Raw genomic sequence first — 24,002 nt, forward strand, 5'->3', positions numbered from 1 at the left:
TTATTTTTTGCATGGCTGTAGCCTTTCAGTCATTATCTCTGTTACCTTTCCTACAACCAGAATCTGAATCTTTATTTATGATCACATAACATATAAACATACAACTGTACATCAAAATGGCTTATGCAATCCAGAGCTTGATTAAGTCCTTAAGGCAGAGGAGATGAGACTGTTTTGAATCTTACAGACTTGGCTGGCAGATAGAGGATTTTTTTTTCTCATGTGTTTACTGTTTACATTTGCATTAGATTTTTTTTTTGAGCTTTTGAGTTATACCTCTTATAGTTACAAAAGGCAGTGCTAGAATAACAGACAAACAAACAAACAAACAAACAAAAAACACTCAAACACATAAATTATATTAGAGATATTTGCTCTTTTTAGGGTATCAAGCAGAGGTAAATATTTAGTTTGAGTCCAAAGAGGTGCTGCAAAAAATATGACTACAGTGCTCTCTTGTCCTGTTTGTAGTAAAGCAAGGTTGTGAATGAGTTTGTACTGAATTTAAATGACAAAATCTGGGAAAAATGACCAAAATCTGTCCCATATCTGCCATCAGCCATCTGCTTATCAGCCATCGGTTTCTCTGAATTCAAAACAACCGGTACTGGAATCGGCCATGAAAAAAAACAAATATTGGTTGTTCTCTAATTTATATATTAGAAATTATGTTAAAATCTTGATTTGCCTTGGTTCCAATCTCATGTCTTGTTTTGTCTTTTGCAAATCCTTATTGGCAGAGCATTTCTCTGCTGGGTCAAGGACTGTCAGTGCTGGGTCCAAACACTGCTGTATATTATGACTGGACTCTGTGTGAATATGTGTTTTTATGTTACTGGAAGAAGGTGTCTGTGGGCTGGGGAGATGGGGAGAGGGTCTGCTGATTTATCTGCTGATATACCAATAGAGTCTGTAGTTTCCTGTGTGGTCTCAGGGGTGAGGATGAGCTCTGAAAGCCTTTGAGTCTGGATGGTCATTCTCAGGCTGGAGTTGTGTCTCCGAGCCTACAGGCTGGTGTGCAAGAGGTTAGTGAATTGGCCTCTCGGGGGGGCATGTGTGTCCACCCCCTCCTCCTCAACCCTGCGGCTTTCTGGGTAAGTGCACTTTAAAAATGCAGATCGATACAAGCTCAGGGTTCTGTGTCTTTACTGTGCACAGAGCAACTGCAGACCTCCTAATACATGCTCATCATTACTAAAACTGCAACATCAGCATCATCTTAAATACACGACTGACAATGTGACAAAGCTATCCTCTCCGTTCTTTTGTCTATACTGAAGCACGGTTTGTTAAAACAGAGAGACTAGTGTGGGGGACTGCTGTATTTTAATTGGTCTGGTGATGTAGTCATACATTGGGAATGTCACAGTGGTAAAAGCATTCTCTAAAACCTGAAAGTTAATAGTAGTAATTTCAAGATTATTCTCAATATGGACCAAATAAAAAATTGTAAAGACTCAAAAATAACAGCTGTGAGAATTTTAGAAGATAAATAAGAAATTTCAATCCAATCTATAATCCTATCCTAATCCTGTCTAAAAGGAATCAAATATAAAGTTCTTTTTATCTGTCTGTTTATGCCACACTAACTGTACTTTATCATTCAGTTTTTGCCATCACATTTTTTCATGGAGTCAATAATCGTGAATAAGTGTCAAATCATTCTTCTCAGTAATTGTATCATAAAATTTCAGATTGGTTCATTTCTCTAGAGTCTAGTTGATGGTTCAGTCTCCACTAACCAGACTAAAGCTGTGTCCTGTAAAATTATGGGTTTGTGTCCTTAAAAGCAACACACCTTGCCCTAATGAATGTGTTTGGTCAAAAGGGGTAGCCACATCCACACTTGAGTTGTATACATTAGTAGCCTATATTGTGAGTGTAGTTGGCCTATGCAGTGCTAATTTGATTTACATGAATATGTGCATAGCATGAAAGAAGAGCATACATGTCCAACGGCCATTATATGTCCGCTCTATGGACCGCACAGCACATCCATACAGACAGAGGACAGTGCATCATGCTGCAGAGACATGAATCACTGTCCACATTGAATAAATCTTCTTTAGGTTAGAGAACCTACTAACAGAAAATCTATTTTACTGTTTCACAATGTCTTTTTTCCACCCTTTTTTATTGTCTCTTGTTGCCACATGGTTAAAATTTTCAGTTAACATGTCTAGTCAAAATGGCCTATATTGTCTTACTGATTTTACTATTGCGATATAAGGATTACATTCATTGTTGGGAATGGATATTAGGAGAGGGTCACGTGTAGATGGTGCCTCTACCTTTGAAGCTAAAGCCTTTTTGAAGATGACCTTTAGGAGGTTCAAAGGCCCAGCACAGGTGGAGCCTGAATGCTGTCCTGCAAAAAACTATTCCTTTGCAGACACCTCTGTCCTAGAATCTGATCACCATTTTAGTATTTTTGTCAACAGCACCTCCTTTTCATGTCATATCCCTACTCAAAATGTGCTTTTGAAGAAAATAGCTGTTCAGAGAGAGAGAGATAAGGAAGGAGGGAGGAGGTGTCCTTAACTTCTGAGCACAATAGTGCGATTCAGAGCAGGATGGGGTGGGTTCCATTTGAAGTGAAAGTGCAGTTGTATGTTGTGAGTTTGTCTTGCTTCTGAAAGAGACTGTGACTCATAAGTTAAGTTTCTTCTTGAGTTGTGAGCTTATGTTTTGGCCTATATAGACAGGGAGCTCTCTCATTCATCACAGTGCTGACTGAGGCAGACTTTCTGGAGCAGGGTTTAGCTCCACTCTCTGACAGTTCTGCTGCGGCCCGTGTCACTCCCAGAGGAGCCCATGGCCTCACTAACAAACTTCCTAAACTTTCTCCTGTGTCCCATATAGAAAGTGTGCTCTCTGCAGCACTGGAATGACCTGTCCTCTGTCCTGGCTGCTGTGTAGGCTACACTTGTTTCCGTGTCTTAGTTCAAAACACTTCTTATATGTTTACACAGCTTGTTCATATAGTCCTACTTATTTATAGGATGTCCACATTTGTTTATTCCACATGAATAGTAAATGTATTAGAAGTGATAGATTCTTACTCATAAAGAAATACAGAAATACAGTGTCTTTGTGTGCAGTGACTTTCAGGGTTGTAATAGGCCTCCATTGGCATGCATTGCTTTTCTAATCTCTCTCTGTGCATCATGAAAGGTAAAAACTGCAATTGTTATCTACATTAGCTTAAATCCCTTAAAATCCAAACTTCAACAACTTTGTCACCCCAGAGTCTGATGCATGATTTTGGACTGGTTTGTCTCAAGCTGTGTGGGTTTTGGGATAGGTCTTAAACAAAATGTAAGTGTAAGTAGAGTAAGGGAGTGCAGGCAGAGGACAGGATTCAGAGGATTTAGGCTGCGGCGTGGCTGCACCAGAGGCTGTCCTGGACTGATCCTTGTAGCAGGTCAGCGCTGGGGGCAGCTCTAAGCCCCTAGCTCTGATCAGGGAGGAGAGGGAGCATGAAATTTAGAGCCCAGAGCATTTAAAGACACTCTTTAAAGGGTCTGTACCTGATTTAAAATTGTCCTTGACAAGATAAAAGCTTTTTACATTATGCCTGGTTATTGCTATATTATGGTCATGTATGATAAATAAGAAATACATTGAGACTGTAAAATATATCCCTTAATTTGACAAGGGTATGTTTTCAGCTTATAATGAATACAGAAGCTTCTGCAGGGTCACTTCTGAATTTCACTTTCCCAATCAGTCACATTGTTACCCAAAACCATGAGAAACCAACTGTCTGACACTATCTCAGACACTTGATTCTCTGTCATGGTACATTTATGAAAGTGACAAAACACAAATAATAAACAGAGATGAGAGAACTACAAGGAAACACTGTATCAGACTGTTGTTTCTGTGTCATGGCGCAATAACACTATGGCAGAAAGGACTAAGTAGGTGGGGCTAAACATTCAAACTATAACAGCTTCTGGGATTCTGTGCACATATTGAATACACAGAAAACATGTCCACCATGTTCTAGGAGCTGATCTGAGCACTGACAGACTGTAGCCCTGTGAGTGGGTGCAGTGAGGCTGCCTGTGGTGTGTGGATGTGTGGATGTGCTCCATGCTCCTGGCTCTGGGTCACTCTTCCTTACAAGGCCCTCAGACTGTACACAGAGCTGTGGGTGGGCTGTTCTGGTCTGCCCGGGCCCTTAAATGGGTGTTTGTGAGGACATGTGGCACTATGTGTGTACAAGTATACTTTATAATACTGTGAGTCATCAGTATTAATCTCATGCAATGTCGTCAAACAATATGACCAGGTTCATCTATCATATCATAGATCATAGTGTGTGTGTTTGTGGCCTCCTGTCCTCACAGTGGGCCCTCTCTCTGTGTGTAGGATGATGAGGTGGTCCTGCAGTGCTCGGCCACTCTGCACAAAGAGCAGCAGAAGCTGTGCCTGGCGGCTGAAGGCTTCGGTAACAGACTGTGCTTCCTTGAGTCCATCTCCAACTCCAAGGTTCGACCAGCACTCAGAGCCCCCTCCACATGCTAATTGCTAATGCTAATTCAGAACTCTGGAAGTATAAGATGTTGTTGTATAACATGTTCAGAACTCACATGCCACAGGAAAAAAGTTAGTGGAGTTTAGTTCTAATGAAAAGACAGAGTTTAATTCAATTATCTGCACACATTTATCCTGATTTACACATTTGGGATGTGTAACTGCTAAGCCAGCACCTAGCACTCTTACAGACAACCAATCATGTCTTATCTTTATAAAACAACAAACTAAATTTTTCAAAAATTGTTCATTCATGTGCAACTATCATTTAATTTGTTGTGAATTGCTGTTGCCTGCCTAATTCTGCTGTGATTTGTGCTCAGAATGTGCCTCCAGACCTGTCCATTTGCACCTTTGTGCTGGAGCAGTCTCTGTCTGTGCGAGCGCTGCAGGAGATGCTCGCCAACACGGAAGACAAGGCGGATGCGGTGAGTCCAAGGATCAACACTCTCTCACACCTACACACATATACACGCTAACACATGAATGCTCAGTGCATTTCAGATTAGCACTATGTGAAGCAAGCTAATGCCAGAATGCTAACAGTGAGGAGATTTTTTCTAAATCAGTGAATTCAGATGTGTTGTGAAAATGGTACAACATAACATTTTAGCCAAACTGGACTAGAGCTGGGTGCTGTAGGCTATCATGGGAAAGTAATGAGACTATCATGGTATCAAAAATATTTTGGTACTTGAAACTGGTAATAATAATCATTTTCTTTTGATACTCATGTTTGAATGCCTGGTTGATTCTGAGACAGTGATATACAAAGTTTCAAGGCAATCCCAGCATAAAAACTACATCAGGAAAAAAAGACCAGTTGACAGAATTTAATTTCCCTTTTGCTATGGATCCTACCGGGACATTTTGAAGTTTGGTGTCAGAACTGAACAATCAAAATCTGCTTTTGAAACCTTTATATTATTGTTAATGCTGGACTCTGAAACACATTCTGAACATGCAGGGACATCACATCATTCCACTGTCTCTCATGTGCGGAATGATCACCCACACCATTGTGGCTCATACAGTTGATAGTGTGAGAATACTTTCTGGATAGAGATACTCCTGCTGCTATGTGTGGACATGCTTGGTCCTTGGTGCTCAGTTCCTCTCTCTGAAACAATTCTATTCTCTCTTGTTTGCACACAGCATGTAGATGTGGAAGTGTGGGTAGGTCCCGGCCTCTCTTTGTGCCTGTGTTTGGTGTTTGTCTCTGTAGGGAGCTAGTTAAATGCAGCCCTTGGCACAGTGGCTCTAATGTTAATACTAACTCATAAATGTTAGCTCTTACTGTCTGTTGATGTGATATTTCAGATAGTGACACTTCTAAGTCACACTCTCCAGGCACTCTGCTCATTGTTGTCTTATTGCACGCTGTGTGTTGCTAAAGTGTGCTCAGTCACTACAACTGTTTTTATCCTGATACAAATTAGTTGTCCTTAGTTAGTCTTACTACAGTAGAAGATTTGATGATAACTGCACTTCAACAGTTATGTTGTAATAAGTGGGCTCATCGGTGTGTAAACCAGTGACCCCTATTTTCCCAAATGGTACTTTTGAGGACATCTTTCTCCCATCTGACAAACTACTTTCTCTGTACATAGAATGGCTAATAAACATGCTGGTAATAAATAAACTACTTACACTCAATATGAAGTTTATTAATAATGATTCAGGCTTAGTAACTGCTCAATTAAAAGGATAGGAGCTGGGTGTTAGGGAAAATAAGTGTTGTCCTAACGAGTCCTAGAGTTGTACAGAGAGGCAGAGACTCTAGATGTTTGAGGCAGGAGAAGTTTGTTTACCATCAGTCCGGGACCCAGTGAACTTGAATACTCAACACTGTGCATTAGTATTGGCAATTCAAGCCTGACTATGCTTTCACACAAGGAGGTTTAAAGAGGAACTAAGAAGAACAGCTTGGAGACAAGCTGGCCGAGATAAAATAAAAAGAGCATAGCACACTGCTTCTTTGAGACAAGTTGACCAAGGAAACTGAAAATGTTGAAGAAGGACAAATTCTGTAATAGTTGGATGACATCAGAGCTAACCACAGAGAATTGTCAATAATGAACTGGAGGTGTCTTTGCTAAGCTTATGCAGGGGATTCCTCAACATTAGAGTTGGAGTATTAGAGTTACTAAGCCTGAATCCTCATCTTCTTGCTTTATTATGGCTATTAAAGTTATCATCATGTTTTGGAACCATAAATTTTATAATACATTTTCTATACAACATAATATATGCCATCCCTTCTATAATAATTCTATATTCTATAATAATTAACAAGTAATTTGGACCTTTTTTTAGGAAATCCCAGGCTGGAGGACCCTGATCATAGTTTGGGAATCATTGGCTTAACACATTTGTTTCAGAAAACTGGCTACTGTTTGTGTGTCTGGTATTTTCTGTGTGTGCAACAATGCTTCCCTGCAAGTCTAAATGTGAAGTTTTGCTTGATAAATAACAAATATCAACTGACACCACAAGTGATTATTATTGTCTTCTCATCTCAGGCTGTGCTTTTGTGTTCAGTGGTATTTTTGTAGCATTGGTTGCTTTTCTCTGGTAACTCTTCCTAAACTCATGTTTTTAATAATGTGCATCTCCACCTGCATCTTATTGTACTTTCAGACTGCACAGGGCGGGGGTCATCGCACTCTCCTCTATGGACACGCAGTACTGCTGCGTCACTCCTACAGCTCAATGGTCAGTGAAAGCACCATACGGTTAAATAAAATATGTTGAAGTTTAGAGATAATGGTTGTGCAGGATACTTATGTGTAGTATACAATATTACCTCCACTGTTGTTTTGAGTTGTGCTAAGAATGCATGTTTTTGCAGTACCTGTGCTGTCTATCCACGTCGCGCTCATCCACAGACAAGCTGGCTTTTGACGTGGGGCTGCAGGAGGACACCACAGGTAAGGACTCACCTGGACAATCTTACATGACTATCGAATGTCTATCAGACAGAGTCAAGCTATTGACCCACAGGCTGCAGTATGCACTGCAGAGTGTTCACATGTATGTTTCACACAAATATGTGAATCCAGGGGAGGCCTGCTGGTGGACCATCCATCCAGCCTCAAAGCAGCGCTCTGAGGGAGAAAAGGTCAGAGTTGGGGACGACCTGATCCTGGTCAGTGTCTCATCTGAGAGATACCTGGTGAGTGGCACATGGCACTGCATATTGTAAAACAATACCATTTAATATATGTAATCATTTCAAAGGGATATTTGTAATATTTAACTAATATTATTATTTAAAAATGTCATGCTCACATTTTTGCTTATTCAGACACACTCATTTTCTAGTTAGAGCCTCAGGTCTGATGCAAACAGGTTATTGAGTTAACATGTGTGAACTAAACTCCTTGGTTGATGTGTGTTGTGCAGCACCTGTCCTATGGCACAGACAGTCTCCATGTGGATGCAGCCTTCCAGCAGACGCTGTGGAGTGTGGCTCCCATCTGCTCCGGCAGCGAGGTGGCTCAAGGTAACAGTGTCCTCCACATCTCTACACAGTATGCACACCTGTCTTACATGTGCTGTGTCCATCATAGGTTATCTGATTGGAGGGGATGTCATGCGCCTTCTTCACGGCCACATGGACGAGTGTCTAACTGTCCCGTCTGGAGAGCATGGGAATGAGCACAGACGGTAAAGACCACCCTACTCTCAGAACAGAACACAAAAGCCATTTGGTGAATCTAGTGAATCCTTGTATGCCTCAAGCATGAGTGTCTGAGGCAGGGATGAACTTTGTCTTGACTGATGTGAAAAATAACGTGATGGTTTATGATCTTCAGGTCTGTACATTATGAAGGAGGAGCTGTGTCCAGTCATGCCCGATCTTTGTGGAGACTGGAGACCCTCCGAGTTATGTGAGTATATGATACACAGCAGTAAGGCTTATATCCATTGCTTGTCTTCTTTTGTGCTTACTTACACACATACATATATACTCGTGCACTGGGGTTTCCATACTTTGTGTGAACATTACACTTGTCCACACAATCTTAATTTCTTATTTGGAGACTGATCCAAAGCTTAACCATAATTATAACTTGCTGAACCTTAAACTAAACCCCAACTGTAAACTACATTAACATGTATCTTAAATTTAAACCATGTTGTTGATCTAATATTGAGGCATCACGGTGACCTGCCTTTGTCACCACAAGGGAGGCATGTTCCCATAAAGTGACTGTGTTTGCAGATTTCATTCCCCAGAATGTGATAAAAATACGCCCACACAAACCATAGAGGCAAACAGGAGAATTGTCTTGCCCAGTCGCAGTAGGTTAGTGCTGGAGAATGGGCTCTGGAGGGACTGAAGTGATGATGTAGCTCTGGTTAGTCTATGAACAGGGCTGATTTGTTTTATGTTTCATTTTAGGACCAGTAGGTGACAAATTCATTTTTTTAAATTTGCTGCTAATACATTAACTAACCTAAGCCTTTTCTTAACCTTAACCACAACAGGTTTTGTAACCAAAATTATTGCTCTGTTCCTAAATTTCATCACTTTGAATTACCTACACCGGCACACTGTCCCTCCAGAGCACACTATCTTGCATTTACCACCGCAGTATGTCCTGGTCAGAGCAGGATCCTTGATTTTCAGTATTTCTTTTTCAGGAGTTCTTTTTCAGTGATCCAAAATGTGTGATACAGAGAGGGACAGTGCAGAGTGTATGCATCCAGCTGGGTGAAGTGGAGCGTACACATGATGAGACCTCAGGGAGCAACACTGGAACAGATATGACTGACACATGTATTAGTGAAAAGAGTCAGTGTGAATCAGCTCTTACTGTGTTGCCCATCTCCAGTACATCTGTGAGAGGAAATCACACTCTCCTGTTCAGTTTGTTCAAAGATATTCAGTTTGGCACCTATCCAGGGCTCTCAGGTGGTGTGCTAAAAGAGGGGTGAATGTTCAGCAGATCTAAAAGAGTTTGAAATATTATTTATAGAAGATATATTATGTTTTTTTTCCTCTACTCAGTTGGTAGTTTGTCCAAGATTGGTGGTGAGATTCCAGCACCCACACAGATGGATGCTGTTGTTGTGTCCTTGGGCAAGACACTTAACCCACCTTGCTCCTAATGTCTGTGTACATTGTGAGTGAGTGTGTGTGAATGGATCAGTGGTTCCTTGATTTAAAGTGCTCTGAGTACCTCAAAGGTGGAAAAGCACTATATAAAAATGTGACCTAAAATGGGTTAATAATAGAAAAATGGTACACTTGACTGTCGTGGGATTTCATGTGTTTTTATGTTTGAAAAATGGCTACTGAACATTTTTAACTCCAGATGCATGAATCAAAGTCTTACAGTCAGTAAAGGGGTGTGGATGGGGATATGGGCTAGGCAAAAGCAATATTTTCTCAGCATTCAAATATAGAATAATACAGAATAACTCAAAAATGCATGAATCAGAATCCAACTTTGTAATCTATTGTTGAGGGAACCATTGTGCCATGTTAGCACTGTACCACACATTTTTCATAATATATCCCCTTAAAAGTTAAATCATTTAGAAAAAGCAAGTCTGTGATCACACTCAAACCTTACGGTCCTCAGGTGGAGTGGGAGCCATATCCGCTGGGGCCAGCCTTTCCGACTGCGTCATGTGACCACAGGGAAGTACCTGAGTCTGACCCATGACCGCGTTCTACTGCTCATGGACAAAGACAGGGCTGACATCAAGTCTACTGCCTTCTGCTTTAGGTCATCCAAGGTACAACAACACTACACACTGTAAAACACACAGACATGCCTAGCATAAACTCACTCCACTCTGTACATTAAATTGTCGTTTGCGTGTGTGGAAGGCCTTTCAATTGGATAGCAATCTTATATACCTACATTATAGTGAGTGATTGTTGTATCTTAAATATGCTGTGCTGTGGTGCTCATAGGAAAAGCTTGACCCTGCAGTGAGGAAGGAGGTGGATGGGATGGGCACTCCAGATATTAAATATGGAGACTCAGTGTGTTACATTCAGCATGTTGACACCTGTCTGTGGCTCACCTACCAGACAGTGGATGCCAAGTGTGCACGCATGGGAGGAGTACAGAGAAAGGTGAGGTGACTACTGTTCTCTCCACTCTCTTAATAACAAACAACACAGACTTCACAAATTAGAAGCACAATTATTTAAGTAGAAGTTACTAGCTTGATTCATCAGCCGGTTTCACTTTCTAAAATTTAGAATTTGCTCCCTCGACGTTAGATGGGTACTTTTTTCATTTATTTCATTGCTGCTATTTGGTCGTGACGTATGTCACCGCTAATGGGGCAAACTGGTATATTAAGCTTTTCCCAAATCCCGTAGGAAGAAGGGCAATAATGTCTTTCCCCTTGATACCATTCACCAAACATTATTTTGTTCCAGTTTTAAATCCTCGATCTTGGTTGCCAATACAGAATGTATGACTCTTCGCTGATTGGCTGGTGTCTGAACTCGCACTTCCGTGGTTTTTGCAAACTGTCTAGTGTATTTCGATTCCTGACCTAGTTGCTGGAGAGAAATGAAATTGAGCAGAGGCACTAGGTGGCCCTAGCCTGGCTAGCAAATTACCAAACATAAATGAAACAAATAAAAATACAACCAGAGAAATAAAGCTAAAAAATTAAAAATTTATATTAAAGTGTAGCTTTCCTTCAAATGCTTTTCATGAAGATTTTAGTGCTTTGTCTGGAATGTTTTACTGTATGGTATTAAACTTTTCTATCTTCGTGGAAACCACACCAGACCAAGTTACAGGTCAAATCTTTGGAAAGGCAACACTGCTTACAGTCAGAAGAACAGTTTTTCTAGGTATTTTTTGAGCAATAAAACCACCTGTAATTAAATAAATGTAAGGTAGAGCTGTTTAATGTTATACTGTGGATCATTTTATTCAGAGCAAAGACATATCCATAGAAACAATCACAAAGCACCTTTAAATCTCTAAAGTGAAATACAATAATCCTGGTTATGTTGACCTAAACTCCCTAGTAAATAGAATTCAGAATACAAAGGAAATTAATGTAGATGATAATAAATACAGTATATGATAATAAATACAATGCTCTACATGACAAAATGTTCCATACATAATATCACAAAACACTTGCACTGGCAGTGTAGGCACAAATGGTACTGTGTTGTTGAGTCATTCCAGTATAATCTCTTAATGTACAGGCCATCATGCACCACGAGGGCCACATGGACGATGGGCTGACGCTGTCTCGGTCTCAGCACGAGGAGAGCCGTGCTGCCAGGGTCATCCGCAGCTCGGCCTTCCTCTTCAACCTCTTTATCCGGTTTGTGAAAACAGCTATAATACAACATTTAACTACTATCTGGTGAAACAAGTGGAATAGATTTAACCTTAGATTTACAATCTCTATATGTATATGAGTCTATATCTTTTACTTAGATTCATGTTGAGAAATCAACTTATCTTAAATTTTCAGCCATGTCAGAGTGCAAAGCAATATTACATTAATGGACAGGCACCTGAACCTGCATGTGTCTGAGAATATAGATTAGAGCCATGTAATAATATGATATTACAAGGTGGTATATTATTCCACTGACCCAAATGCTATAGTATGTTCTTTGCCACACATAGTGAAGAAAATAGTTTAAGTAAGGTAGTGTGAATATGCATGTGAGCTGAAGTCTTGTTTGCACAGTGTGTATTTTTGCACTGTATTGTGTATGTGTGAGTGTGACTCTTGTGTGTGTGCTTGTGTGTGCATCGTGGCCAGAGTGTTGTGTTTCACAGTTTTCTGCCATGATGCACTGCTTTATTATTCTGCACAAGGGGCACTTCACATGCGGAATGGGTTCTCTTTGATATCGACAGCAGCTTGAGGCAGAGAGTGCACTCAAAAACAGGCACAGGCGAATTTATTTGAGGGAAAAAACAGATAGTTGTGTGTGTACTTCCCGGGCAGTGGTCGGCGCACATGCGAAAGGAGCCAAAGCGCTTTGATGCTCCAGTGGTGACACTACACACACTAATGAAATATGGTAATTACAGAAACATGAAAGCCCTTGTAGGCCAAGCTGGAGAAAGGACATAAAAAACAAATATGACTTTATCCAAAGATACCCACTGTGCTTAATTCTTCTTTCTATAAACATATATTTTACCTTGTTTGTCAGATACAAAGAAATATGGAGCATCATTTGACCCGGAAACAGGCAAAGCAAGAAAGGTTCACTGATTAAGACACTATTGTCCGCCTTAAGTACAAAACCTGGTTCCCTGGAGGAGTGTGAAGAAAATGCACTGGGCCCCAGAACTTAGCACTGTTTTGTTAGTGGCAGAGTTGTGTAACACTTGTTGTTGTTTTTAAATCTAAATGCACACAACTAAGTCATGCAAAGCTGTACATTTATGATGAAACAGAGCCTTAAAGCAGTCACGCAACACAGGAACTCCAGGACCCTGCCATGATGTGGGAATACACGTGTGCTTTTCCAGAATATACAAAGAGCAAGTTTGAAATATTATATTAGTATTTCTTTTTCTTAATTATTTTTCTTAACACCAACCTCCTGAATTTTAACCCTCTGACCCCATATGAGAACTGATGAAAAAGTGCAAAAATTTTAAACTTGTTTTTTCTCTCATATCTTCTTATATATATCTATATATATTTAAAAATCCTAGCAATTATGAATTTTACATTGCAACATAGGAATGTGGCAAAACAAATGTGGATGTAGAATCATGAAATTCAGCACTGAAGAACCAAGACTGAAAAAGCAATAGCAAAGCAGTTTTTACAAAGTACTTTGTCGCACATTGTAAAAACTCCTGAAATTATTTGGATTCTAGAAATTTAGAGTTTTGGAAAAAAGCTCCAGGTTACAAATAATACAAACCCCAATTTGGTTCAAATGTGGAACTGTTATCAGCACTCGCTCAGAGCATTTCTGTTTTTTTTTAAATAATGGTTAATCCTTATTTTTGATATGAATGCTTCTAAAAATACAATGACATCCAGCAATAACAACAGGACTGTGTTGTGGGAGAATTGAATCTGCTATTAATACTGGAACAACTGAGAAACCCACAGGTCTTCATTGAGCCAGCCCTTCCTATGTTTGTAGAATCAAAGCAAGAACTGAATCATTTGATGAACAGTGGAAATATTAAAATTTAAATTAACCGAGTTCAGTGTTGATTGTTCTTTACCAATTGTTTTTGGGTTCCTTGTCATAACCACTTGAAACAGAATGATGAATTACAGTATACGCCATAATCTTTGGCCAAGTTGTGTCAACACAGCGTGAAAGAAGGGTATTTTCTCGAGAGTTTAGAAGCCACTGAGCATTACATAATTTTAGTAGTAGTAGCCAAAGTCCACGTCTTGTCTATTTATCAAATCATGCAAGTAACTTTATTACATGGAGCTGACTGTGAAGAATAATGCTGGCCAAATGCAGATAGCAATAATTTCCTAATCTGATATTGCACATGTGTTTTTATTGTTTCACTTTGTTTCTCGACTATATAATTATGGAAATAATAAGCATAATCGTAGCTCATAATTGTAAATTGTAATTTTGTAGTTAAATTACAATTTACAATTTTACAATAATTACCAAATGCCCACTGTAAAAACTGATGAAAAAGTTAGTCGCACATACAATGCACACAGTTGGGGTTGGTGCAATGGTGGGTTATTTGTGCATTATTATTTAGAGTTTTACTAGTCCCTTTAGTAGAACTATTAAAAATACCAGGAAATGGCCATGCGATTGACCATCAGTGTTTGATCATGATCAGTCCCTCCCTCTGACCCCTGTCCTGAGGGATGGACCTGGAGGTCAGGGAGAAGGTGGAGGTCACATGGGCTGTGATAGGTCCTGCTCTATGTCTATTTGAGCATGTGGGAATCAAAAATGCAGGTGCCAATGTGCTAATACAGGGTAAAGCTAAGTGAACAAACATCTGTGCAGTGTGCACAAATCAGACACTGCCACACGCATGCACAGTCTTTAAGGTCAGAGCATGGGGTGAGAATGTTAAATGGCCAAGCTCAGGAGATCAAATATTTTCCTACCCATCACTATCAGCAAACGGCCCGTCTGAAATCTTTAACTGTGTGCACATGAGATGTTTGCACAGAGGAGAAGGTGGCCGGGCAATATATGTAGGTGATGAAATTACTGAGACAATGGGCTTCATCAGAACAGTCCGTCAGACAGAGCGGCGGGTGGACAGGGACCTGTGCAGATAATTCCCCGGCGCCACTGATCCTGCTGCTCAACACAGATGAGACTTTTGGGGCAGATAGTGCTCACTCAGATAGGAGCTGTCTTTTCAACACCATTGGATGCTTTTATCGCCCTCCTCCAGGTGTATCCAGGTAACTCCAAGGCCAGACAGCTCTTAAAACCACAACAGTCAAGGTAACGGCTAATTGTAGAATGGTCCTCGTAAAATAGACTGTTTACCCAACGCTGGACTCCACCCTGGTCTTTTCAATGACAAACTGACAGGAAATAGAAGCCCAAAGTAGGAGGTGACATTGTATAACTTTGTATTTTCTCCTCATCTGCTTTGTTCTGATTTTGATTATGAACATGGTATCTGCCTTAACTTCCTCCCTATGTTTTATGTTCTTCTCTCATCAGCTTTATCTTCCCCTCCAATATTTCTCTGACTTTATGAGGAGGTGTCTCCCTCCCTCTTTTAATGTTTGATTCAGGTGATAAAAGAAGACGCACAGATGAGTCTGACTGCACTGGTTAATGTGGTCAAAGGGCAGAGGCTCAGACAGGGAGTAAGGGGCCTAGCCTAGACTGGACAGCACTAAGCTTTGGACCATGAATTGTAGAAGCTGGCAGTAAGCCAAGCCGTCGGCACACAAGCCAGAAAAACATACACATTGAAGCAATTGTCCATATCAGCTTGAAGAGTCATTATCGGACAATCTATCAAGATATCAATCAGGAGTTTGTATATATCTACTGTCACATGTACTTAGCCTCACAGCACTGATAAGATTACTACCTCTTTGCTCACAGGGCAATAAAGATACCCACCCGAACATAGACAAAAGCATTCATGTGTCCAGCTGCACGTAAGAACCTACTGTATGGAAGACCTCAGCTCATATGTACAGTACTGCTGCATGTTTAACATGGTTCAAGCCCATCCCACTGCTCCCAGCACTGACATGTTTGTTTCACATAACAAACAAACCACATACGCATACACAGTGCTCGCTCAAACACATGTAAACCCCTCATGTGGCACATCTTGTCCTCTGCCCTCTTGTCCTGCACTGTCCCTCTCCTATTCTCTCTTTTCTTCTGATTTCTTGCCCGGCCCTGCACTGGCCTATTGTGAATTCATTGTATGCTGTCAGGGCTGATTGAAGTGAAGTGATGGCTGATTCCTCAGGGCTCCCCGGCTGATGGAGGGTGCTAAAGCAAATAGCCCAATGGGTCTGTTTAGATAACACTGACCTCTCCCCACACTGCCGCATCTGCTGCTACTGACTCATCTCTGAGAGGATGCAGAGGGAAATTAATAAAGAGATGGGTTTAAAGACAAACTAAAAAGGATAGATGGGTGTGTAAAAGTAGAGGACAGGGTGATTTCGGGTGGGCAATGGAGATCATTGTAACTCCCACCTGCCCTCTCCAGGAACAAAAGTATTAGTCATCATCAGGGTCAATTGTGAGGAGGGTAGACAAGGAGCCATTGCATTTGTCCTGATCTGCATTCTGCCCATGGGGTTACCAGGGCAACAGGTACAGTATGCTCTAGGGTGAGGAGGGCGAGGGGGCATGGAGAGGGCACTCACCCTTTTGCTTGGAAATGGATATTCACGCTTTTGTTCTGTGCATGGTCACAATCATGCTGATTGGTGGAAAACAGTCTTGTTTAACTGGACAGCCCTCTCGTGTGGCGGCAGATATCAGGAACTAGAACGGATTAAATGACAGGTACATCTAAGTTACTTTTCTATTAGAAAATATGGACTTAAAATTTTAGTTTTAGCCCTTAAATTTACATGTTTATTGTGGTGGTCTTGCACAAAAAAATAAGTTTAAAAAATCAAAAGGATTTTCATTTATCAGCTGCATTTGGACCACACAGAACTGCCAAGTGCGTTCGAAAATAATGGGCTTTAGTGTTATGCAACGCTCTACACACACTTAGGCCATTTTAAAAGTTACAGGAGCCAATATTATGGCTCATCTCTGAGAATGTAGTGCTGTAAAGCGTCATTGTAACTCTCGCGTGTGATGAGATGTTTTCCAGTGAACCATTAGGCTACAGAGAGTATGGTGAATTTAAGAGGGCAAGCACGAAGCTCACCAGAAGGAGTGTTTCTGCCCTAATATAATGTTGTTCTTTAATTAAACCATGAAAAATGCTCAAAACTCAGTAACACATTTCTCACAAGAAATAACCCTAACCCACAACAACAATAAGGAGAATGTTCAGATCCAAAATAAAANAATCTAGTGAATCCTTGTATGCCTCAAGCATGAGTGTCTGAGGCAGGGATGAACTTTGTCTTGACTGATGTGAAAAATAACGTGATGGTTTATGATCTTCAGGTCTGTACATTATGAAGGAGGAGCTGTGTCCAGTCATGCCCGATCTTTGTGGAGACTGGAGACCCTCCGAGTTATGTGAGTATATGATACACAGCAGTAAGGCTTATATCCATTGCTTGTCTTCTTTTGTGCTTACTTACACACATACATATATACTCGTGCACTGGGGTTTCCATACTTTGTGTGAACATTACACTTGTCCACACAATCTTAATTTCTTATTTGGAGACTGATCCAAAGCTTAACCATAATTATAACTTGCTGAACCTTAAACTAAACCCCAACTGTAAACTACATTAACATGTATCTTAAATTTAAACCATGTTGTTGATCTAATATTGAGGCATCACGGTGACCTGCCTTTGTCACCCACAAGGGAGGCATGTTCCCATAAAGTGACTGTGTTTGCAGATTTCATTCCCCAGAATGTGATAAAAATACGCCCACACAAACCATAGAGGCAAACAGGAGAATTGTCTTGCCCAGTCGCAGTAGGTTAGTGCTGGAGAATGGGCTCTGGAGGGACTGAAGTGATGATGTAGCTCTGGTTAGTCTATGAACAGGGCTGATTTGTTTTATGTTTCATTTTAGGACCAGTAGGTGACAAATTCATTTTTTTAAATTTGCTGCTAATACATTAACTAACCTAAGCCTTTTCTTAACCTTAACCACAACAGGTTTTGTAACCAAAATTATTGCTCTGTTCCTAAATTTCATCACTTTGAATTACCTACACCGGCACACTGTCCCTCCAGAGCACACTATCTTGCATTTACCACCGCAGTATGTCCTGGTCAGAGCAGGATCCTTGATTTTCAGTATTTCTTTTTCAGGAGTTCTTTTTCAGTGATCCAAAATGTGTGATACAGAGAGGGACAGTGCAGAGTGTATGCATCCAGCTGGGTGAAGTGGAGCGTACACATGATGAGACCTCAGGGAGCAACACTGGAACAGATATGACTGACACATGTATTAGTGAAAAGAGTCAGTGTGAATCAGCTCTTACTGTGTTGCCCATCTCCAGTACATCTGTGAGAGGAAATCACACTCTCCTGTTCAGTTTGTTCAAAGATATTCAGTTTGGCACCTATCCAGGGCTCTCAGGTGGTGTGCTAAAAGAGGGGTGAATGTTCAGCAGATCTAAAAGAGTTTGAAATATTATTTATAGAAGATATATTATGTTTTTTTTCCTCTACTCAGTTGGTAGTTTGTCCAAGATTGGTGGTGAGATTCCAGCACCCACAGATGGATGCTGTTGTTGTGTCCTTGGGCAAGACACTTAACCCACCTTGCTCCTAATGTCTGTGTACATTGTGAGTGAGTGTGTGTGAATGGATCAGTGGTTCCTTGATTTAAAGTGCTCTGAGTACCTCAAAGGTGGAAAAGCACTATATAAAAATGTGACCTAAAATGGGTTAATAATAGAAAAATGGTACACTTGACTGTCGTGGGATTTCATGTGTTTTTATGTTTGAAAAATGGCTACTGAACATTTTTAACTCCAGATGCATGAATCAAAGTCTTACAGTCAGTAAAGGGGTGTGGATGGGGATATGGGCTAGGCAAAAGCAATATTTTCTCAGCATTCAAATATAGAATAATACAGAATAACTCAAAAATGCATGAATCAGAATCCAACTTTGTAATCTATTGTTGAGGGAACCATTGTGCCATGTTAGCACTGTACCACACATTTTTCATAATATATCCCCTTAAAAGTTAAATCATTTAGAAAAAGCAAGTCTGTGATCACACTCAAACCTTACGGTCCTCAGGTGGAGTGGGAGCCATATCCGCTGGGGCCAGCCTTTCCGACTGCGTCATGTGACCACAGGGAAGTACCTGAGTCTGACCCATGACCGCGTTCTACTGCTCATGGACAAAGACAGGGCTGACATCAAGTCTACTGCCTTCTGCTTTAGGTCATCCAAGGTACAACAACACTACACACTGTAAAACACACAGACATGCCTAGCATAAACTCACTCCACTCTGTACATTAAATTGTCGTTTGCGTGTGTGGAAGGCCTTTCAATTGGATAGCAATCTTATATACCTACATTATAGTGAGTGATTGTTGTATCTTAAATATGCTGTGCTGTGGTGCTCATAGGAAAAGCTTGACCCTGCAGTGAGGAAGGAGGTGGATGGGATGGGCACTCCAGATATTAAATATGGAGACTCAGTGTGTTACATTCAGCATGTTGACACCTGTCTGTGGCTCACCTACCAGACAGTGGATGCCAAGTGTGCACGCATGGGAGGAGTACAGAGAAAGGTGAGGTGACTACTGTTCTCTCCACTCTCTTAATAACAAACAACACAGACTTCACAAATTAGAAGCACAATTATTTAAGTAGAAGTTACTAGCTTGATTCATCAGCCGGTTTCACTTTCTAAAATTTAGAATTTGCTCCCTCGACGTTAGATGGGTACTTTTTTCATTTATTTCATTGCTGCTATTTGGTCGTGACGTATGTCACCGCTAATGGGGCAAACTGGTATATTAAGCTTTTCCCAAATCCCGTAGGAAGAAGGGCAATAATGTCTTTCCCCTTGATACCATTCACCAAACATTATTTTGTTCCAGTTTTAAATCCTCGATCTTGGTTGCCAATACAGAATGTATGACTCTTCGCTGATTGGCTGGTGTCTGAACTCGCACTTCCGTGGTTTTTTGCAAACTGTCTAGTGTATTTCGATTCCTGACCTAGTTGCTGGAGAGAAATGAAATTGAGCAGAGGCACTAGGTGGCCCTAGCCTGGCTAGCAAATTACCAAACATAAATGAAACAAATAAAAATACAACCAGAGAAATAAAGCTAAAAAAATTAAAAATTTATATTAAAGTGTAGCTTTCCTTCAAATGCTTTTCATGAAGATTTTAGTGCTTTGTCTGGAATGTTTTACTGTATGGTATTAAACTTTTCTATCTTCGTGGAAACCACACCAGACCAAGTTACAGGTCAAATCTTTGGAAAGGCAACACTGCTTACAGTCAGAAGAACAGTTTTTCTAGGTATTTTTGAGCAATAAAACCACCTGTAATTAAATAAATGTAAGGTAGAGCTGTTTAATGTTATACTGTGGATCATTTTATTCAGAGCAAAGACATATCCATAGAAACAATCACAAAGCACCTTTAAATCTCTAAAGTGAAATACAATAATCCTGGTTATGTTGACCTAAACTCCCTAGTAAATAGAATTCAGAATACAAAGGAAATTAATGTAGATGATAATAAATACAGTATATGATAATAAATACAATGCTCTACATGACAAAATGTTCCATACATAATATCACAAAACACTTGCACTGGCAGTGTAGGCACAAATGGTACTGTGTTGTTGAGTCATTCCAGTATAATCTCTTAATGTACAGGCCATCATGCACCACGAGGGCCACATGGACGATGGGCTGACGCTGTCTCGGTCTCAGCACGAGGAGAGCCGTGCTGCCAGGGTCATCCGCAGCTCGGCCTTCCTCTTCAACCTCTTTATCCGGTTTGTGAAAACAGCTATAATACAACATTTAACTACTATCTGGTGAAACAAGTGGAATAGATTTAACCTTAGATTTACAATCTCTATATGTATATGAGTCTATATCTTTTACTTAGATTCATGTTGAGAAATCAACTTATCTTAAATTTTCAGCCATGTCAGAGTGCAAAGCAATATTACATTAATGGACAGGCACCTGAACCTGCATGTGTCTGAGAATATAGATTAGGTTTATTCTGGTTCTAATCTTCGTTTAGTTCTGTGATTAGTCCCAATTTAGTTTGAAATGGTGATTAAAAAAAACAGCAAAGGTGAGCGCTTCAGAGGGTTCTTTTAGTGAAAATTTTTTAACAAGTGCTCCTCAAGGACAGGGCTCAAACGGTAGCTAACAGTAAAAATGAACATACTTGCAGTATAAAAACTTACCTACAAAGTTTAAAAAGCGGTCACAGCGCACAGGTAAAAGTCCTTTATTGCTTTTATGGAATGAGCCATTACATTTCAACACAGGTTCTGTCTTTGTCAGGCCATATATTTGATGTGGTAATGTATGCCTTTCTGTCTCACAGGGATCTGGACACTCTGAGGAGAAAAGGGAAGAGTTCCAGCTCAGAGCTGCCCATAGACTCGGTCAGCCTTAGTCTGCAGGACCTGATTGGCTACTTCCAGCCCCCTGATGAGCAGCTTGAACATGAAGTCAAGCAGAATCGTCTCAGAGCTCTTAAGAATCGACAGAACCTCTTCCAGGAGGAGGTAATTTGCCTGTTTTTAAAAACCTTGATTTTTTTCCCGATGTTGTTACCTGTGAATATTGTGTGATATTCCCTCAGGGGATGATCAGCCTGGTGCTAGAGTGTATAGACCACCTTCATGTCTACAATAGCGCGGCACATTTTGCTGAAGCTGTTGGACAAGCAGCTGGAGAGGCCTGGAGCTCCATTCTCAACTCCCTCTATGAGCTGCTGGGTACATTTGTGATCTTAAATAGTGCTTTGTAAAATTTGTTTTGATGAAATGCAGGGCAGCTACTGTTTTTAACAATGAGACTATTGCCTTGAGCGTAAAATTCAAACACCCACTCCTCCTGCTACTTTCTAAAACTTAATGCAAAAGCATCATTTTACTCTGGTGCTAACATTAAATTACAGTCTTTATTTGTATAAAAGAAGGACGCCAGTCATTAGTTGATCTCTCTCTCTCTTCTCTCTCTCTCTCTTTCACATTCACCACCTCCCTCATTCTTCCTAAAATGTCTCTTCTGCAGCTGCTCTGATCAGGGGGAACAGAAAGAACTGTGCCCAATTCTCCAGCTCACTGGACTGGCTCATCAGCAGGCTTGAGAGACTGGAGGCTTCATCTGGTAGGTCATATAGATACACATATAGATTGTTTGATGAACTTTTAATCTCCGTGGTATCAGGCTGTAATGCAATAATTTCAAATCATTTCAGGGATATTAGAGGTGCTTCACTGTGTGTTGGTGGAGAGTCCTGAGGCTCTGAATATAATAAAAGAAGGCCATATTAAATCCATCATATCACTGCTGGATAAGCACGGACGCAATCATAAGGTAAAAATAATAATAGTAATAGATTTTATTTGTTTTGCACTTAGAATTTTTGACAACATTTGAAAAACAAATCTCAAAGTGCTACTGTCAAAAAAAAAATCACATATTATAGATACTCCCATACCCTGAACATTGACTCACACATATGCATGTAGTATCTGTATACTACCTACAATAGAGCCACATCCCATTAAAATGAGATTACTTAATTAATTGGATGAATGTCTAGAAAAATGCTTGTAAAAACATTTGACAAAGGAAGACACACAAAATGTTCCGGATAAAAAGCTGCTGATCTTGTTCGTGTCATGCGGGCACTCCTTCTCAGTCTTCTTACAGCTTCGCTCTGTGACTGTAGGTCTTGGATGTGCTGTGCTCTCTCTGTGTGTGTAATGGTGTGGCAGTGCGCTCCAACCAACACCTCATCTGTGATAACCTGCTCCCAGGACGAGACTTGCTGCTGCAGACCAGGCTCACCAACCACGTCAGCAGGTTCATACATAATATCATGTTGACACCCAATGGGCAGACTAGCACCAAACAGCGATGAGGGTTGTCAGAGGAATCAGTACCCAGACCCTAAATGATAATTGCTCAGAATTTGACTAATTCAAAGTATTGATAATGAGAAAAATCATCTAAACAGGAAGAAGTATGCCCTTTACTGAATAAAAGAACTCATATAAGACCACATGGTACCACAAGAATGTACTATTATTTTGTCAAAAAAAAAAATATTAATCATCATTGTGGATGGACATGGAGTACTGAACTGTCCTTAGTATCAAAATAAGGTTGGAAATTTTTGTATTGTGGCCAAACGGCACCCAGGCATACTTCTGAGCATGTGCAGTTCTCTGTCTGCTTTATAATTGTTTTTATACTGTACACTGTGTGCAAAATTATTAGGCAAGTTGTATTTATGAAGATTTATTTTATAATTGAACAACTACAGTGCTCTTGGTCAACCCAAAATGTTAATAAATCTCAAACATGAATATTTAAGAAAGTAAAAGTGACGTTTTGACTTTCTGAGGGGAAAATCTGTGTGCACAGTTACTGAGCAACTATTAATGTGCAAAAATATTACACAACTAAATGAGAAATTTACATTTTCCATTCTCACTAATTTATTTTCATCTGTCAGAACAGTAAACAACTCAAAATGTACAAATAAACATTTCTGACATTTCAAAAAAAAAAAAATATATATATACATATATATATATATATATATATATATATATATATATATATATATATATATATATATATATATATATATATATCAGTGACCAATATAGCCACCCTTTTTCTCAATAATGGTCATAAACCTTCCATTCACTGAGTCGGCCAGTTTCTTGATCTGTTGATGATCAACTTTTTGTGCAGCAGCAGCCACAGCCTCCCGGATGCTGTTCAGAGAAGTGTACTGTTTTCCTTCACTGTAAATCTCCTGCTTAAGAAGGGCCCACAAGTTCTCAGTAGGGTTTAGGACAGGTGAGAAAGGGGGACATACCATTATTTTTCATCTTTAAGGCTTTTACTGGCTAGCCACACAGTGGAATACTTCTATAAATGTGATGGAGCATTGTCCTGCATAAAAATCATGGTCCTCTTGAAAGATGCAGACTTTTCCCTGTACCACTGCTTGAAGAAAGTATCTTCTAAAAACTGGCAGTAGGCTTTGGAGTTCATTTTAAGTCCATCTTCAAACCTAAAAGGTCCAACAAACTCATCTTTAGTAATACCAGCTCATACCAGTACCCCACCTCCACCTTGCTGGT

General features: G+C 40.1%; 1 protein-coding gene across 1 annotated transcript in view; it reads left to right on the forward strand.

Moving 5' to 3' along the window:
• Positions 1–24,002, forward strand: part of ryr2a (ryanodine receptor 2a (cardiac)) — a 64,346-nt gene that overhangs the window by 1,396 nt on the left and 38,948 nt on the right. The window contains exons 2-17 of the mRNA XM_055150557.1: positions 4,378–4,497; positions 4,866–4,970; positions 7,183–7,257; positions 7,394–7,472; positions 7,605–7,717; positions 7,948–8,047; positions 8,115–8,211; positions 8,361–8,435; positions 10,137–10,293; positions 10,475–10,639; positions 11,744–11,865; positions 21,215–21,398; positions 21,476–21,611; positions 21,910–22,005; positions 22,097–22,215; positions 22,574–22,707. Of these exons, the coding sequence (XP_055006532.1) occupies positions 4,378–4,497; positions 4,866–4,970; positions 7,183–7,257; positions 7,394–7,472; positions 7,605–7,717; positions 7,948–8,047; positions 8,115–8,211; positions 8,361–8,435; positions 10,137–10,293; positions 10,475–10,639; positions 11,744–11,865; positions 21,215–21,398; positions 21,476–21,611; positions 21,910–22,005; positions 22,097–22,215; positions 22,574–22,707 (1,877 nt within the window). The remainder of the gene's footprint in view (positions 1–4,377; positions 4,498–4,865; positions 4,971–7,182; positions 7,258–7,393; positions 7,473–7,604; positions 7,718–7,947; positions 8,048–8,114; positions 8,212–8,360; positions 8,436–10,136; positions 10,294–10,474; positions 10,640–11,743; positions 11,866–21,214; positions 21,399–21,475; positions 21,612–21,909; positions 22,006–22,096; positions 22,216–22,573; positions 22,708–24,002) is intronic.

This window comes from Boleophthalmus pectinirostris, unplaced genomic scaffold, assembly GCF_026225935.1.
Source record: "Boleophthalmus pectinirostris isolate CB_2022bp ecotype Guang Dong unplaced genomic scaffold, ASM2622593v1 HiC_scaffold_14, whole genome shotgun sequence".
NCBI lineage: Eukaryota > Metazoa > Chordata > Actinopteri > Gobiiformes > Gobiidae > Boleophthalmus > Boleophthalmus pectinirostris.